Source organism: Anopheles coustani, chromosome 2, assembly GCF_943734705.1.
Source record: "Anopheles coustani chromosome 2, idAnoCousDA_361_x.2, whole genome shotgun sequence".
In the NCBI taxonomy this organism is placed as follows: domain Eukaryota; kingdom Metazoa; phylum Arthropoda; class Insecta; order Diptera; family Culicidae; genus Anopheles; species Anopheles coustani.
In genome coordinates this window covers 20,534,173-20,552,468 of record NC_071289.1, presented here as the reverse complement: position 1 = coordinate 20,552,468, position 18,296 = coordinate 20,534,173, and the positions used below count along the sequence as shown (strand labels likewise).

Genomic DNA, 18,296 nt, shown 5'->3' with positions numbered 1-18,296 from the left:
GAACGATCAAACAGATTCCTGCAGCGAGCAAAATGTCATCATCGATGCACTCGGGGATCAAATAAAACTCCAGGCTGGGACAATGACCTCACGCAGCTGCGCGACGATATTGTGCAAATTCACGAGTTCGCTATTGGGTGATTTAAGAAAAGAGGAACTGAAAGGGGTAAAAAAACTATCATCGCTTGGTTAATGGATCGGTAGAAGATCGATTCAAGAACGGAACCAAACTTTAGTAAAAAGAAACTGTCGTAAGCGCGCGAATATCGATTGAAGGTGTGCGGAAATGAAATTTAGTGAAGAGGAAGGAAAAATAAATGGCGAAGAATTATTTATTACTCTGTCGTCGATTGATCAACGCGGGCGTCAAGTCAGCGAAGGAACAATAAGCCGTACGCTTTTTTTTTAGGGTGTAGATGGTTTTATGTCTTTTTGTCGAGGAAAGATGAATAGTTGTTAAGTTCAGCTTGAAATTAAATTTCTCATTTTTATATTCTGATTTAAACTGAATACAGAAGAAAGAAGCCTTATGCTTTCTCTGAATGGATACATCTAATATGAATATATGCAAATTGGTGGGAGATTAGTTAATTATGCAAACGAAAGCCTATTTGTTAAAGAAATTTAAATTGCAATAAAGCAGTCAACTTTAACAAATTCCATTTCATCCCACCCAATTACCAGTGCATTCCGGTTTTCCTAACATCCGGCGTTGCAATTTAAAGACTTCATTTCGCGAAACTTTACGAGCCATAATTCATTCGCGTGTAACCGAGTCATTCTCGGCGCAGGCGGAACCATTCAGCGACGATAGATGACCACAACCGTTTCGGTTTCGGTTTGGCACGGCTTGGAGATGCAATTGCATCGCAAGTAGAAGTCGTAGTGTGGTAATTTTAATTCCCTATTAACTGAGGGTTAGTCAGCTTCGGAGGGTATTGCACCCATGTTGAGCGTCATAACTAGTGTTGTGTCAAGTAGCTCTTTTCATTGAGCAGAGCAGAGCCTGCTCGCTCAATTAGATGAGCAGAGCGAGCCACCTAGCTCAGCTGCTCAGCTTGCTACTGAGCTGAGCTGTTGTTACTGAGGTGGCTCACCAACTGAGCTTGCTCACCTACTGAGCTTGCTCACCTACTGAGGTGGCTCACCTACTGAGGTGGCTCACCTACTGAGGTGGCTCACCTACTGGTGGCTCATCAAACTCAGTTGTGCGGTGGCTCAGTAAACTCAGTTGTGCTGGTGGCTCAGCAAACTCAATTGTGCGGTGGCTCATCAACTCAATTGTACTGGTGGCTCTTCAAACTCATTTGTACCGGTGCTCAGTAAACAAAGTATGTTTTATGTCCATGAACCGACAGTTGAGTAACATTGTAAAACTGATAAGTTGGATGGTCAAACATGTTCGTTTAATGCGGTTGGTAACACGTTAACCGCCATGTCAGTCCCTGGGGACTGACCGTTTCCGTTGGGTGAAATTTTCGTTCACACCACGTCGGTCCCTTGGGACTGACAAATCTATGAGTCGTGTCGGTCCGCCAGTGTCGGTCCGCCAGTGTCGGTCCGCCAGTGTCGGTCCGCCGGTGTCGGTCCGCCGGTGTCAGTCCGCCGGTGTTGACCATCTAACTTATCAGTTTTACAATGTTACTCAACTGTCTGTTCATGGACATAAAACATACTGTGTTTACTGAGCCACCGGTACAAATGAGTTTGAAGAGCCACCAGTACAATTGAGTTTGATGAGCCACCGCACAATTGAGTTTTCTGAGCCACCAGCACAACTGAGTTTACTGAGCCACCGCACAACTGAGTTTGATGAGCTCACCAGTATGTGAGCCACCTCAGTAGGTGAGCCACCTCAGTAGGTGAGCCACCTCAGTAGGTGAGCCACCTCAGTAGGTGAGCCACCTCAGTAGGTGAGCCACCTCAGTAGGTGAGCAAGCTCAGTAGGTGAGCAAGCTCAGTTGGTGAGCCACCTCAGTTTTTGTTTCAGAGAGGTAGCTCTCTGCTCAGTGAGGTGAGCAGAGCGGCTCAGGTAGCTCATCTGCTCACTACACAACACTAGTCATAACCCTCGGAGTGGACATCGAAGCTCGTTGTCGTAGATATTACGACCGGTTCATGTGATCATTAAAATTCCTTTGCATTGTAGGTCAAGGATTCCTTCCTTGGAACGAACGGCAGAATATCAGTAAAAGGTATCAAATTTTACAAGTTTGAAACAAGTAATAAAAATATAAAGTGCAACTTAAATTACTATAAATCATGTTTATTCTTCTCAACATTTAGTACGAGTATAGAACGAATACTCGTATTGTATTGATTTTACGAATACTCGTATTGTATTGATTTTACTGTTGTATCAAAGCAAACGGATTGTCTGTTGAATTCTCTTTCGTAAAATTATTTTAATATTTCAGTCATAACATATTAAAAAAATCCGATTTTAAGTGAAAGAACAAGCAGCGAATATTGAAAATGAATTATTTCTTTTACAATTTCGTTAAATAAGCATCTAATTGATTTCATTAGCTCATGCTATTAGCTAATTGAACTTCTTCCCTGTAAAAGGTTAAACCCACTCGTACGCCAGTAAACATTGGCAAAAATCTCGGCATGAAACGCGTTCCCGAAAATGGGATCATTACTGATAACCTCAAATTAACCACGTAAGCATATGCTCGAAGGGAATCCTCCGTTCACAAACGCCTCGAACGAATGAGCACCGAGTTTCGGTACCCGGGCGGTATCATCTCCTTTTTCCCAGCGGCCGATTTCCGCATCGATCGGCGTGCGGCCACTTGAAACCCAATCCCAAGCTTGCCGAGGGGGATTTAGCACTCAATTATCGATAAACAGAGAACGGAAGATTGCTGTTAATTTTGCCCTACCGCATCGGTCCGGGCCCGGTGCAGGTTGTCGCTGTGGCCAGATTTTCCACCCATTTGTGGAAGCGGGTATCGATCGGGGAAAAACAAACATCATCACTCGGTGGGTGGGTGAAAATTTAATAAAAGTAAAACACACTTCCTTTTCCCATCTCTCGCCTGTCCGTGTGAAGAGGGTGCGTGGTTCCGACATCCCGGTTGCCACGTTCATGATTATGAGAGTGTCCGTAAAGTGTGCGGCCCCTGGATGGAAGTTGGAAAAGTGAACTGACTTTTGGTGCTCTTTTTTCCCCCCGGTCCGAGGGGAAAACCAGCCAACCCTAATTTTCCAACCAGCCCAAGGACGTTGAGAAAAATAATGGACTAGGGTTTCGAGCTGGGTCGGGTTGGCGTTGCCAGGGAGTTTCGGAGGAGGAAAGAAAATTGAAAATCATTGCCGTTTACCACGCGCCGTGAAGGGCGGGTATCACTGGGGTGGCAATTTCATGCTTTTCTCTCCCTTTCTGAAGCTGAAGCTTGATCCTCGTTTGGCGTTCTCTGGCGTTGCTTAGCAGAGCGGGGTGTGAAAACGACCGAACGCTGGATGATAGGTGAAGAAAAGGGAGCAATCTTTCCCGCCGGGGCATCAGGGGGAAAACGGGGAAAACATTATGTTGTGAAAGATAAACTGTGAACCGTGTGGACGTTTTTTAAGCGGACGAAGCTAGGGAAAGGCCGGGATACGGAATCGAGAACGGGCGAACGTATCGGAAGCAATCGACCATTAAATGGGATCGGTACGATATCATCAGTGGGGAGCACAAGCGAAAGACGAAAAGGAAAATCACCCAAGGAGTGCCACGGACCATGTGGACCAATTCACTTTTGGCACGAGAAGTTCATGAATCCGACATTATATGGTTCTTATCTACTGGCGGAGCGCAGGAAAATCTTGTTCCTCGTGGCAGCCGAGAACGAAACACACTTCGAGGCTGGAAAAAGGATCGCAGGAACGGCCAATTCCATTTGGGAGCTGGATTGGACACGATTAGCCTTATCGTCGACAGGAGAGTGTCCGTTGGCTCGTAAAGTAATTTAGTTGAGTGCGAGAGTAGATTATTCAATTACCCCCAATTCGTTTCCGAAGGGAGTGGTATTGGTGGAAAGCAGGCGAAACGAGTAGAAGAAAGTGATTTTAGGTTATATCCTTTTTTTCCCGATTCAACTTGAACTCTTTCGTAGGTGGTTTTGGGTGTGGAATTGGGGTCACTTTTAATGTAGGGATCAGTTAGCATAATTGAACCAGTATCATATGCTTACCAACACGCCACAGTTTACCCCTTTTTGTGCGTCTGTTCAGCCTTTGATCCGTTTTTGGCTGCTCGAAATTAAATAAGTGTGACACGATAAATAAATCCACAATAAAATTGCATCCCCAGCTACCTAAAGACCCTCACATGTGAGGGCGTGTGAATTCGGGTTTTCCGCACCCTGAATGACATTTATTTTTCCTAAATTGTACTTTAGTTCCATGTACCTAACTTCAGGTTGACAGAGTGATGAAACAGAGTGATTTAAGGGTATATTGGTGTGCAAGTTCCGAACGGGTCCAGAAGCTAACGAACATGAACCTAACATATGGATGGAAGCGGAGTGAAGTTTAGAACTCATTCCTGCTAGTCTAAAACTCGCTGGAAAACCGAGGGAAACTGTGCGCACTAGTTGTACTGTAAAAAAAAATAAAACCGTATCCTAAAATGCATCCAACACTTTGCACGTCACCATCGCAACGCCGACATCCGGAACGAATTTCCACAGCGAATCGAGAATGCGCCCGACGAGCACAGCCCGGATGAGGTAGGACGAAGTGAGCCATCGGCCACATCGGGGAAACCAGCCACCGGGAAAACAGACACAGCGACATGAAGGATTTAATTAAATTTAACTTCGTGACAGTTTGTTAAGATGTGACGTTTGAAATGAAAATGAAACCGGCCAGCATCGGACGCGAAAACGGCAGCAGAGGGAAGTGGTGGATTTTCCCCGCAGCACGGGTACCGTGGCAGGACATTTTCCGACCAGACCGGCAGAAGCAGCAGCACCCGAGCCGGTGGTTGTCGGATTCCGCGTCCGAACAGAACAAGGATTAAATGTTCAAATCTTCACGAGTCTCGAATCGAATGTATGTTTTCCTCGCTGCGGGAAGGAGGGAGGTTGCGGGAAGGGCGAGAAAAACATGACAGATTCAGTTCGAAATTACATTTTATCCTGCCACTCCGCAAACTCGCTCCCTCTTGTATGGATCCGTAGGTTTTTCTTGTATTTGTTTGTTGGTTGGTTTAACCTGAAAATAGGAAAATCGCAAGTGGCGCTTTTGGGAGGGTTTTTTTTTCTCGGAAGAAAGTTTCCCCTTGCGCCATTGCGCGTGTTTCCACCTACAGCGGGGTGGTGTTCTTGCCACCCGTTTCTATTGGCAGAGGAAGTGTGTGGCGAGAATGAGACCAAAAACAGGAATAATTAGTTACTAAACTATGTCTAATTAAGATTTTGACGATGTTGTTATCTCTCCTCTCTCGCTACCCGCGGTTTCGGCGGCAACAACGACGATGTATTTCGTTGAGATTTTCCGACGTCAGAACATGGACGAGGTGTGCGGATGGGTGCGAAATTTCCGTATAATTATTAAGTGTGTTTTTGTAATGATTTGATAGGAATTTTGACACGCTGTTTTCCGATGGGTTGCTTGCGATGAAGATAGTGATGGGCAAATATATTTATAAGCAAACATGGCCGTTGTTGAACGCAAAACTATTCGGGAAAATCCTTGATTTATTCCGGATGGGTGAGAAAAAGGTTACATTGTTTCCGATTGATTGATGTTGATTAAAATTTGTGTGCAGATATAAATAGAACAGATTTTATCTGAGAATACCTTGAAGTAGCTAACCTTGATACGAGATCATTTGACGGACATTTTGGATTGATTCGAGCCTTTTCCGAGCTCTTGTAGGAATTCTTTGATATTGATTTCAGTTATATAGTTAAGCCTTGAGAACAAGAACACATTTGACACTCTTCCTAGAAACAAATTACAAGAGCATTGCAAGTTTATTATCAACCGACAAAATAAGCAAAAGAAAGCCCAGTGTAGGGAATGGCGACTGTACGATCTTTTTTGAGAGTGTGACACAAACTCACTCCTGACTACGCACGGTATGATATTTGATATATTTAATCCGTTATTTATTGGTAAATCCACTTCAACCTCGGGGAACTGGACTTGGCGGGGTGTCATACTATGGAAGTCGTCGCGCTAGTTTTTTCGTCTCCCACGTGCCGAAGCGAGGAATTGACGTTAACTCACCTGACCTGTCTTTCGGACCGGATCTGTGGGACAACGGCTTTACGGAGTCAATAAATTCGTTACACCGCGTAGATTACAAATAAAATATGCATATGAAAGGAAAGAAAACATTGGGTCACAATAAATTATAACAAATCGACCAAAAATAAAGCCATTAAACTGTCGTTAGGCAATTTATGATGTCGCCTACTGCCGTGCGTCCTGCCGAAGTCTCCGTAGTGGTTTCACTACGCTTCAATTCCCACTGGACGGAACAAGATACTTTGGAATGATTCGCCACCACTGGTTGACATTTAAGAAACACACCAACTCGTTGGCCAAGTCCTGCAGCAGGACGTAAGGTGTGGGTGGTAAAACATAAATCTTTTCAAGGAATATTGACTCGGTTGCTTTTTGCTGCTACTCACAGTAGCGATTTCTGAAAAGTAAAAAGTCCTCCACTTAGGAGAACACATCAAACATGGGACTCGACTAATTAATCCTTCAGTTGAAGCTGACGTGTTTTGGTTTGAGGGATTTGTTTTGCGCTTCCCGCGGCTCTCGAAAGTGCGAGAACTTGTTCAATTTAATCCACTTACGCTTACGCTTTACGAATTAATGTGTTCCAGTTCTGATTCTTGTGCGGTTTCGTTCTTACGGTTTTACCTGCTGAGCGATCCTTGCTCGAGCGGTGTTTTGTTTTTTCAAAAGGTGTTTGCATTGCCGGTGTCCCTCCCTATCGACTTTTGCCATTTTGATTTCCTTCCTAAAAGGCCGAGCAAGGGGAGCCGGAAAACGACCTTCTTAAAGACGCCCTCGCATCGACCTTTAATGGCGCCGTTGACTACAGAGCGACATGAATCGATCTGTGGCTTCGTTTCCGAGGCGCTCCCGTTACCGTTGGTGATCTCGCGCACTCTACCGCACCGTGGGCCTTCGAGTCGTAATTCATGCTATTTACGATCCACCAACGCAGATTTATGCTTAGAATAAATCGATACGAAAAATCGGTCGTTTCCTGGGACCATAAACTGCACCCGATGATGTGGTTCATATTTTTGCCCTCGTTGGTTCGTTGTTCTGCTGGCGGATGGGACGGAAATGCTCATCGGGCCAGTTGTCTATCAATCGGGTGCGTTGTGGAGTTTCTTACTACTCGAGGGGTCCAAGGAACGAAGGAAGCGTGACTTCTTCTGAAGAAGGGTCTCAGGACCGCTACCACTCATAAAGACATTCCACCTGTCTCGTAAGGAATTCACCGTCGTCACGTTCGCTCAAAGTTATGATTGTTTGAGTTGGCCACCCCACTGCCACCGTGGCGGTCTCGGGCGTGCGTGTGTGTGTGTGTGTGCCCCACGTCGGGAAGTCGATGGCGCCCCGGGAAAGCGGGTCTTAAAGACCGGCATGTTGTTAGTCTCTATTCGCCGTTCGGTGTGTATAAATATTTCTCGTTTCCTCGAGCAAACTACCCTTTTTTACGACCGATTCGGCAGTAAATATATCAATTGGTTGTCAAACGATGACATGCTTCTAAAAAAACCACAACAAGCGATGTAACGCAGCAAGGGGTTTGTCACGGTGGAATGTGAATACGGAGTTTCGGGGGGCAGTTTGTAAATTGCGTGACGATTATCGATTTGTGGGGCCTAAGGAAAACGGGAGCTTTGCATGAAAGATTAAAGCAACAGACTGCGGGCTCAGTTTAGCTCTGGTTTTTGTGGAGTAAGGATTTGAATTGATGTTTATTGTCAAATTTTATTTGTTGTAGGTAAAATTGGTATGGAGAATCCTCTTTTTTACATTTTCTTTATTTTGATTTTACGCATACAAATTGATTTTTAAATTCAAATTAAACGTATTAAAAACATTCGGAATCAACTGTTTAAACTCTTTAAAAGCTATAAAGCGATGTAACTCCGAAAGCTCCTCCACTGATGCTTTTGCTCTTCCGGCATTTGAAGTCAAGCCCGTCCATCGATTGATACGCCCAACGCGCTGCTCACAAGCAGGTTAATGTTGTAAATTGGGGCGTCGACTACAACGCGTTGGCCATGTAAAATCAATAAACCATAAATCAACACCTACGGGGGTCGAACGCCATTTTTAACATTTTTCCACTCCTTCAGCGGGCGAGCGAATCCGAAGGTTATGAACCGTGTCGAAGACGTGCTCGATTTCTGTTGGCACGTTGTGCCGTTCCCCAGATCCAAGGAGGAGGAAAATTGAGATTTCCTATTGATTTCGAACGCTTGGCCCCAAGAAAAAAAAGGAATCAACCCTGGAAACTCGTCTTCGTTTTTGCGAATCAAACGGCCACGGCCTGTAAAGCGTGAAAAGTAAACCAGAAAAGAAGCGAAAACAACAAATTCAATGATTCGTGCGTTCACCTGTCAGCGCAAAAATGGAGACGAAGATTTATTGCTTTTCTTTCGGGATCATTGATTTTTCCTCCGGTGGATCTCCGAGGATTGCTCTTGCGCCCGGTTTCAAGTCCTTGCACGTACCGTGCCCTAATTTTATGGAAGATTTAAAGGGAATATTCACTGCCGCAAGGAAAAGAAATTCACTGTTTTCGAGAAAACTTATAAGTCAGTGAAGAAAGGAAAGAAAAACAACGATTGTGTCAAGCGCTCAGTGATTCCAGCTGACAGCGCGGATCACAGTTTCCAATAAAGCTGCACCAGTAGAGCAACGGCTTGAAAGGCGCATCGAATGATGATTTATTGGTCTGCAACCCCTTCAAGGGCACATCTTCTTATCACATTTGTACACCGCTGGTGAACGGTATGGGATGCTTCCTACCGTCGTCGTTAAATAAATAGAAAAATCATAACCCTAACGACAACACTTGTCTGCCAACTGTTTGATAAAGGCCGTAAAGAGTACATATTTCCACCCCTTTTCTATGGGGTGCGACCCTCCTGCAAACGGACTTCTCCTACCTTGGGCGGGTAATAACACTTCATAGCCGTGTAATTCAATAAAGATTAAAACACTCCCTGTTCGAGCGCAAGGGTAAGCATCCTTCGGGGCTTCACTCTCAAATCCCTACCGACACACAGTTTAAATCCCCCAAACTGTTTATTTAAGCCACCCCACGATGAAGACGACCGGGAACACGTGTTCACAGGAAGGATATTTGTTTCTTCCCCACCCCGTCCTCCATCCTTGAAGATAACGGCGAAGGAACTTCATGAAACTTCGGTTGAACAATCTCCCGCTGCTAACAGGTTTTCATGCTCATCTTCCTGATATCTGAGGGACAGAGAGAGAGAGAGAGGGCTAAGAATGGCAATCAAGGAATCGGGCGTTCCGGTTGCCAGTGAATAGCATTTTATTGGATTAATTTGGGGATTATTATTGCTTTATTACACCGACGCCATTTGGCGGCTTCCGTTTGAAGGTCAGTTTGGTGCCTCAGACATTCGGGAGACATTCTTTCGGTTGGTGCCTTGGAAAGCCTTCCAATGGGGGAGGAAAATGTTCGCAAAATATGTTCGCCTTTCTGGTTTGAGGAAGCAATTTGTGGTGAATGGAGTGTGAACGCAATGCAGGGGTAATATCTTTCCGCTCAATAGAGTAAGGGATTGGATGACTTTTTGAGAAGTTCTCGGGTTTGGGGGAAGAAAACATTGCTAGAGTTAAGAAGATTGTGTAGCTGGAAAGTTTAAGAGTTTAATTTGAAAGATTTTAAAACTTTTAAAAATATTAAATAAACATGTTTCACAACAATATATTGAACAATAGCAACGTTTTTTAACGTTGCTTAATTATTTTCTGCATTTAAAAAACTAATAAAAATTTACCTTTTATTTCTTTATAGGCAGAAGTAAGTAACTCCTTCAAGACATCGGTGCAAGATGATCAAAAAATCTCGATTGTTCGTAAGTACAAAACATTGAATCCGTGATTCTCCTGTCAGCCCCTCCTCCCCCCAATGTTGTTGCGGTTGATTGCGGAATCAAGCCATCACCTGCACCCTGTCCGATGGCATTAGCGTGCGAAACCCGTGTGCTCACACACAAACCCACCCACCGGTTGATCGGGATTTGGGTCCCGGGGTGGATCGATTGCACCGTCCGCAAGGATCAGGCGGACCAAAGACGCATCCACGTTCGCGCTGCGGTTACGCCGAACAACGCCGTCAACCGAGCCCCGAAGGCCACGGATCGCACAAACGACGCGTGATTCCGTTGTCACTTCCGATAAATGTTGCCCCCGGTCGATCGCGGGATTAACCCGCTCGTGAATGTCTTCGATTGAGTGAGTCAACCGAGCTTAAATCTGTTCGGATCGAAGTAATAAGTGGTTTCGGGTGAGCGAGGGATCAATTTTAATTAGTATATTAACACATTTATTGACAGGCGTGATCTGGGCGACCGTTTGCGCTTCACCTTGCCTTGGCCGGGACGGAAAGGTGTGACGCTCGTAAATGTGCAGAAAATAAAATATCACTTTCATGTCATACATCACACAGATTGTCACGTATCGAGTGTCGGACACGGGTGGTGCGCTGTTTGCACCTCCGACGAAACCGGGTCCTTAATTCGGGTTTCAGTTTTGTTCCTTTCTTCAGCCGTCGGCATCGATACTGTCGGGTGTAATTATGTGATCAGAAAGGCGTTTTTAAACCGGTTTGTTATTTTAAAACCCACCCGATATCTTTTTGACTATCAATTTTCATCATTGGAGGGTTTCATTAATTATTCCATTTTTATATTTCGTTTTTTGAACAAAACCAACACCCAAAGTTTATTACAAATAGAATGATTGAAAAATCGATGTAATTGTCGGGTGTGATTGAACATAGCATGTGTTTTATTTATGTTAATTTACCAGCTTAAAACTACTCGTTGCAAATTCCACCTTTTGGAGGAACTTTCTCATTTACGTCTCATTTTCGCACCACCTTCGAGTGTTGTCATTTCACGGCCGAGTGCACACCGTCAGACGGCGTGCAAAAGCACGACGGCTCCCAGAAGCCCAGTTTCATGCCCGGGAGCTTGAGGAACGGCTCCGTATCTGGTGCAGTTTTTCCGTCTGCCGAAGGAAAATGTCAACGTCAATAATTGCCGCTTCCTTTTGCAATTAATTTTTATCCGTTTCGTCATCGCCGCTCGCCGGCTTCGGCTGCACTGTGCCAACCTTTCCCAATTCCTCCCCATTCTTCCCTGCACCACTCCCGAGACACTGGAAGAGGATCCATCCATCAGAAAATCAAGACCACACACCACGATCTGCAGCGAATTTCGTTCCTGTTCGGGGTTTGTTATGGGAGTTGCGATTTGCGTTCTTTTTTACCCACTTCGTCTCTCGTACGTTCACGTTTAGCACGCCGGTTTCAGGCAGCGATTTCGTCGTGCAATTAGTGCTCTGGCGGTAGATGCCACCCGTGGCGAATCGTTTGCACGAAAGTGCAGGCAACAGCGGCAGCAGGAGCAGCAACACGGGGATTGCATTTCATGTCGGTGCATCGCAGGTTGTGCATTTGCTTAATTACCGATGAATGCGTCGCAGTGCGTCATCATCACGGTTCGTGTCACGATTTGGCAGGGCGAGGACGGTCGATGTCGTTTTGCTGTTCGTTTCTTGGACCGCTCGGACCCGAGATCAGCCCCTCTTCTGTTCGCACTGTCGTTGTCGAGCTGCCAGGTCGATGTAATTAATCCATTTTCACCGGTGCTCTTAATTTCAAATTATTTACAGCATCATTGCGAAAATGATGTTGAATGTTTTTAGGACTACCCAAACGACAGTCACTGTGTATTTTTGCAATATACGTTACATACATTTTGCTTCCATTTTGTTTATCGAAAATAGAGAAAAAGGTTTAAAATTATGTTTTATCAAAATGATTAGTTTTATTGAATCTGCTTTGCCACTCTTTAACCCGAGAGCATTTTTTTATGCTCAAGTTAGTGACATTTGAGCCAACAGCTTCCTTGAAACTGGCACCAAGCCACAGGAATCGAAATAGAGAGCTAATTGTTACGCTCAATTTACCCGTTGCTTAAAATGTTAATTAAAGCTAGAAATATTTTCACCTCGCTCGAGCTCAAGTACCGTAGTTTTTCCCATTCCTTCTCTTTTGCCTGCTGTTGCTCGATGCTATTCGTATCCAAAAGGTGCGACCGACGAAGGCAACGAAGATGCGCCGTCGTAGGTATTTTACGTGAATGATTCGCGAAATTTTCCTCCGTCAACCGTCGTCGGGAGTGTCGGAAAGCGTCGGTTAAATATGTTTCCGTCGGCAAGCGACCAACCTAGGGGTCTTGGAGGCAAGAGAAAAAAAGGGCTCATGTGAAACGATGGCAAAACACGCCACATAGGTGGCAAGCCCACGAAAAGGTGGAAAGGTTTGGCAGGAATTTGAAGATTCATTGAGTGTCGCCAGGTTTGCGGTTTAGCGAGTGAAAATGAAGAATGGCATGTCACCGAACCATACCCGTACGTGTTTCAGGGATTTATCTGTGCTTGAAATCCTGCCCAGAAAATACGGCTGGTGCGTTACGTAAGAAAGGAGATAGGGTTGATTGCGTTATGTAAAATAAACAGCTTTTCTGTTTTGTTAAACCCTTTTAGATTGCAATTTTTGCACATTTGCAAATCACTTTTCACAAATTGGCAAACAAATTTAACGCTATGTCATCATTTTTCATTTCATGTTAATGTTGCAAATGGATTACGAAAAAGATGTTCACATCAACATGCTAACAGCTTCGGATTGGCAGAGCCTTCATAATTGGGAAATCGATGGCGATAATCGAATTTCAAGTAATTTGTCAATCGCTGCTTGTGAAAATCGATTCAATTTACGTCCGCAAGACTTGAGCATCCGAGCAAAACCCCTTTCCGAGATGCATATTTAATAGCACAATTTCCACTCGATACCGTGGCACGCAAACGCAACCTCGCATCCTAAGCTCGGAATGCTAATTAAATCACATTTAACACCTCCCACCTAACGGGCATTTGAAGTACGCGCGAACGTTGAGCCTTTCGTAATCAATCGCAATCACCGACGCTTGAGACGCCGCCATTGTTGTTGTTGTGCTATAAAATGGCTTAATTCGTGTGATTTGTTTGACATCTCTGTTGTGGGTGAAGTGTATTTTATCGCGCCCACCACGCGAACCCCCCACTCCTTTCTGTGTGTGTGTGTATGTAAGAAGAAGGAGGGCAGGTCTAACCTGAGTCTTAGGGCCCCTTTTGCTTGAAGATCGGATCCGTAGGTGTGTCGGCTCGAGAAGCACAACAACGGAGCGCCGGATCGAGATAAAGAAACGAATGAACCACTCAAATTTCGAACCCATCCAATCGGGACTGATGTTGCCGGAACTGTTGCAAAGGTGATTGTTATTTATGCTGATCGAGTTGTCTTACTTCGACGCTCGGGCCGGATGTAAGCTTTCGACCTCAAAAACACCGAAGGCGGAAAAGTGCGCTCTCGAGGAAATTGTTTCTTGTTTGGCGCTAGAAACTTTTGGCACGGACTTCCACTTGAAACGACTTGGAGTTTCAAGCCACATTCAACGTCTTCAAAGATGGTAGCCGGATTGAGTTGAACCCCCGTTCCTTAGGAGACGAAAAAGAAGCTGTGGAGTATTTAGCTCATCCACCGAACCCTCAGCGGACTCCCTCCCGCTTCGTTCGAGACTCGTTTACGAGCGTTGTTAGATTTTACGGTGGGAAGATTTATGTTGCTCATTACTCTCCCATTTCTTGTCGGTGGGTCCTCCAGCTCCCGGCCGAAGCAATTAAGCATTTAAATTTTAGTCAAATAACTCACCGGTACATGAATCAGCAGCTCGTTCGTCGGGACGCCGGAGAAGGGCCCCAGTCAAATGTCGAAGAGTATCGTTACTTTCAATTGCCATTGCGGTGACTTAACTGCCGGTTAAGTTCTCCATCCACTGCCGCTCGGTAAGAAGATGAATTTTTGGAACCACTTCTACGACGTCGAAGTTCCTTTCGATAGTAGGAGTATGTAGTACTCACCGAAACCCCCGAACGCGTGAAGGAAAACGTTGCTTTCGAAGGCCCTCGAAACTCTGTGTCGGATAGCTCTTTCCTGGAGCATTTTTCAACCCCCTAAATTGTCGTCTCATTTTGCTCACCCCGAAAGTGGTGGCTAATTTCTCGTCTTCATTCATTTCCCGGACGGTTTGCAAAGGATGCTTTCCACCGGGAAACCCATGGAAAGACTTCTCATTCTACTGCACCCCTTTTGGAAAATGGATGCTTCTTAAGAGGAATACCTCCGAAGGTCCTTGCGTGAAGGAAGAGAGCTTACAGTTTGTGGTTTCAATTTTTAGGCACTCCAGTGCCAAAGTGTTGCAAAGTCTATCCAAAGACGAACACCAAATTGTTTCATTTGTAACGTTTTGCTGACTCGTTCGAAACGGGCGAGCATGGATGGGAAATGGTTCGCTTTGGAACGATTGCTCTATTCGCACCGATGCTCAGTCATGGTCGAAAGATTCCCAAACCGTCGTTCACCGAAGAGAACCTGAGTGTGTTATTTAAATATTCTCAAGTCATTTGCTTCGTTTTCTAATTTGGCAGCCATTTGGCAGCCGATTCGGTTTGCCGGTTCAAAGGGTGGCAGACATCCGGTCATACTTTTTATGGACACAACACTGTGATGACATCGATCGATTGAGACATACCGAGCCTTGGAATCGACTGGACCGAGAATCACACTTACAACACGATCGTCGGATGACTCACAGCACATTCCGAGAGCGTGCTCCAACCCTGGGCTCGGCTATGGGAAAGCAGCTTGAGATTGAACAGTTTTCGATTTAATTAATTGTTTTAAGTTTTAATTAGAAAATTCCTCCCTTGATGGGGAGGGTAGGGGAAACGTGGCTTGTTGAGTCCTGTGTGATGATTTTGTGATATAAATGTTACTGCTGTTATTTGCATCGAGTGACTGGACTGGACTAGGATTGCTTTCGGGTTTGGTAAAATCAATAAACTATCGATTAGTCAGACCACCACGAAAGCAACAGAAACGAAGGCTTTAAGAAGGAGATTACAACGGATGGAAGCATTTTAAAGATTGTTGTTTAATCTCGAAGTAATATAGATTTTGTCTTTAGGCGAATTTATGACGATTTTTTGTAAAGTAGGTCACATTCATTTTCAGACTCGCAACCAGTCTTTAAGGTTCAAAAAGGAAATAATAACGTAACTGTATATTTTTCATTAAAGAGTTTTGCATATCTGAAACCTTTCCATGAATGTGACAGTTGATCATTTTAGTAATTGATAATCAACATTTTTCTCGTTGATCCACTTCGACCTGTCGCTGAAAATTGCAATTTTCCTTTCGCAAGAGCGGGTGAAAAAAAGACAACAAACAACAATGATAAAACCTTCGTTACCATACGTTCGTATATGGTTCGGCTCTCCCAAAAGTGGAGCCCACAACGGGGCAAACTGATGCCACAGCATTCCCATCACCGACATGCCGATGCTGATTGCGAACACGATCATGAGGGTTGCCATGCAAAACGAAAACAAAACAAAACAACGAAACACCCCAACAAACAACAAACTGCATCCCAATCCCGGTGACGGTGGGTGATACCGGTGCAATAACGAGAGCTCGGATAATTTTTCTCGAATCCTTTCTCCCCTTCACCTGGCGCGCGAGGGCCGCTTTCAGGCCGTCAGGAGCAATTACAATAAAGCGATATGAAAGAATTCCGGTTAATATGCGAGACCACCCACGTCGGCCGATCGGGATCGGGCCGGGGGATTCCGAGGTTCGCGAGCCGTGTATCTTGATTTTGTCTTATTTCGGTCGCTTGAGGGAGATGCGCCGCATCTCGGAGACAACTGGGTTCTGTTGGCGGCGGAGAGAAGGAGGGGAAGAAACAGATGAACGGGATGGACACACGTATGTAACGGGGAGGTCTCGAAGAATGTGGATGGCGAATGTGGATCGGTTGGAAAAATGTGGGAGGAATATCAAGGAGGGCGAAAAAGCAAGAGCAAAAGAGAGAGAGAGCAAATATATATAACAGGACAAAAACGGACACTAATAAGGCCCTGTACGGTGCGCACAGGGTGCACCCGAGAATGGCGAACATTAAGTCACGAGATTCCTCGTCCAATCCTGGAGCAGATCGATAACGGGATAAGGGGGAGCACAAAAAAGGATCGAGAGAATGGTCGGATGATTGAGATCCGACAAATTACTTTGCTTATCACCAGCGAACGTCGAAGGAAATGGATCTTTCTGGTGGTAAATATGTTGCTGACAATTCCATACCATGGCATAAATGGTGGTCAAGATTGTGGAAAAGTATTCAACGCAGCGAAACATTTATTTCGTTTAAATAAAACTAAACGTACAAACTACCACTTCAAAATATTTAGATTAAAGTGTATACATATTTCAAGCAATCTCTATTTGAGAAAATTAATTAGACAAAACACACAGAAACAAATCCATACTAATGAAAAATACCACACAAACTTCTTAAAATACTTCAATTTAAATTGCGAGGGCAAATAAAACACTGCTGGTGATAATGAATATAATCATAAAATATTTAATAACGGATGATTTCTTTAAATACCGATTTCTCTCTTTCATTAGATAATAAAGAAAATGATCTCAATAAAAACAAATTTCCTTATTGGCTGGACACTATAAAAACAGCTTCTTATTATTAGCACCCTGGTGTTTTTCATAAGTCATAAAGTTTATCCACAATGCATTCAATAGCAATGACTCATTCATCTAACAATGCATCGAGTGTTTGCGTGGCTCGCACGTCGGAAACGCCTTTTTTGTTGTTGCCTTCGAGTGTTCTTCGATTCGATCACGCAAACGAATCAAGCAAACGAACACCGGAGAACATAACCTTTCCTTCCCCCGATGCTAACCAAACATCTTCAGCATAAAGGTGAAACGAAAGCAAATAAGTTACCGATTTTGACCGGGTGAAGAGGTGTTCCCCATGGTGGTTGTTCTATCTATTCTATTTCTTCACGAATTACAACTATTGCACGGGTAAAATGGTGTGAAGCGAAAAGCAAACACGATCTTCTCAATCGATCTATTCTTCGTGTGTTTGGAGAAGATGGTCTAAAGTAAACAGATTGAAATAGACGGCTTTGGACTGTTTGTGGACATGATATAGAACAAGGAACATGATTATCGAAAGAAGGATTAGACAACTCCAAGCACGAACAGAAACATACGATGTGAGAGGAAGGGAATCGGTCAAACAGCATTCACTTAAAACTGAAAGCAGGTTCATACTAGAGCATTCATTCCTAGCAAATAAAACCGCATAAGAGTGGATCAAGAGAATTGACTAATTACCACACCTATGAGATATAAATCGTTGTTTCCTAGACTCTCTTTCTGGAATAAGAGGGATCATAAAACTGGAGAAGGATAGACGTTTGTAGCTATATGAAATAGTTGCAAGGCGATCCTAACCGAATGAAGTAATAAAACATCGTTTATGAAATCAAAAACAATTAATTGCCGCCTGTAAAGCGAAACCCAACCCAGAGGAGGACCGGACCGAACCGGGGAACGTTACCGATCGGTAGTTTGGAATGCTAATTGGACAAACTTACGATCCGCCTAAGACCGGGCAGCTCAGAAGCCCTCCCAGCTGCTCCCGAGGGAGTCGTTGTGAATTTCCTCGGAGTTTTCCACTCGATCGCGACCACCCACGACGACTGGTGGCAACTCGGCGGCCTCCACGGACCTGGCCCGGAAGCGAGTGACGGAGGAGCGAAGGCCAGCAAACATGCGATCTTTGTCCGCGTGCTTACGCTCCTCCCTGGCTTCGGTACCAACATGCCGGGAATTTATCTTGTGCGGTCAGGCGTCTCCCTCCGGTTAGACGAACGTTGGTCATTTTTACACGCGGAAAAATCGCCGCCGGGAGAAGTTTATGGCACGACAAATTGGTTCATATATTGAATGTTTGATTTATGGACGTTTCGGAGCGATCGAGGTGGTGTTTGAGAAATGCTGTTTTGCAGCTGAGGACTTAACATTTGCAGACCTGTTTTTTCCCGTTGGTAGAATAAGTCAAAGCTGTTTGTCACAA

General features: G+C 44.6%; 1 protein-coding gene across 1 annotated transcript in view; it reads left to right on the top strand.

Annotated features, from left to right (window-relative positions):
• LOC131267052 (homeobox protein invected) overlaps positions 1-18,296 on the top strand; it is a 63,494-nt gene that overhangs the window by 42,386 nt on the left and 2,812 nt on the right. The window contains exon 3 of the mRNA XM_058269804.1: positions 4,726-4,731. Within this exon, the coding sequence (XP_058125787.1) occupies positions 4,726-4,731 (6 nt within the window). The remainder of the gene's footprint in view (positions 1-4,725; positions 4,732-18,296) is intronic.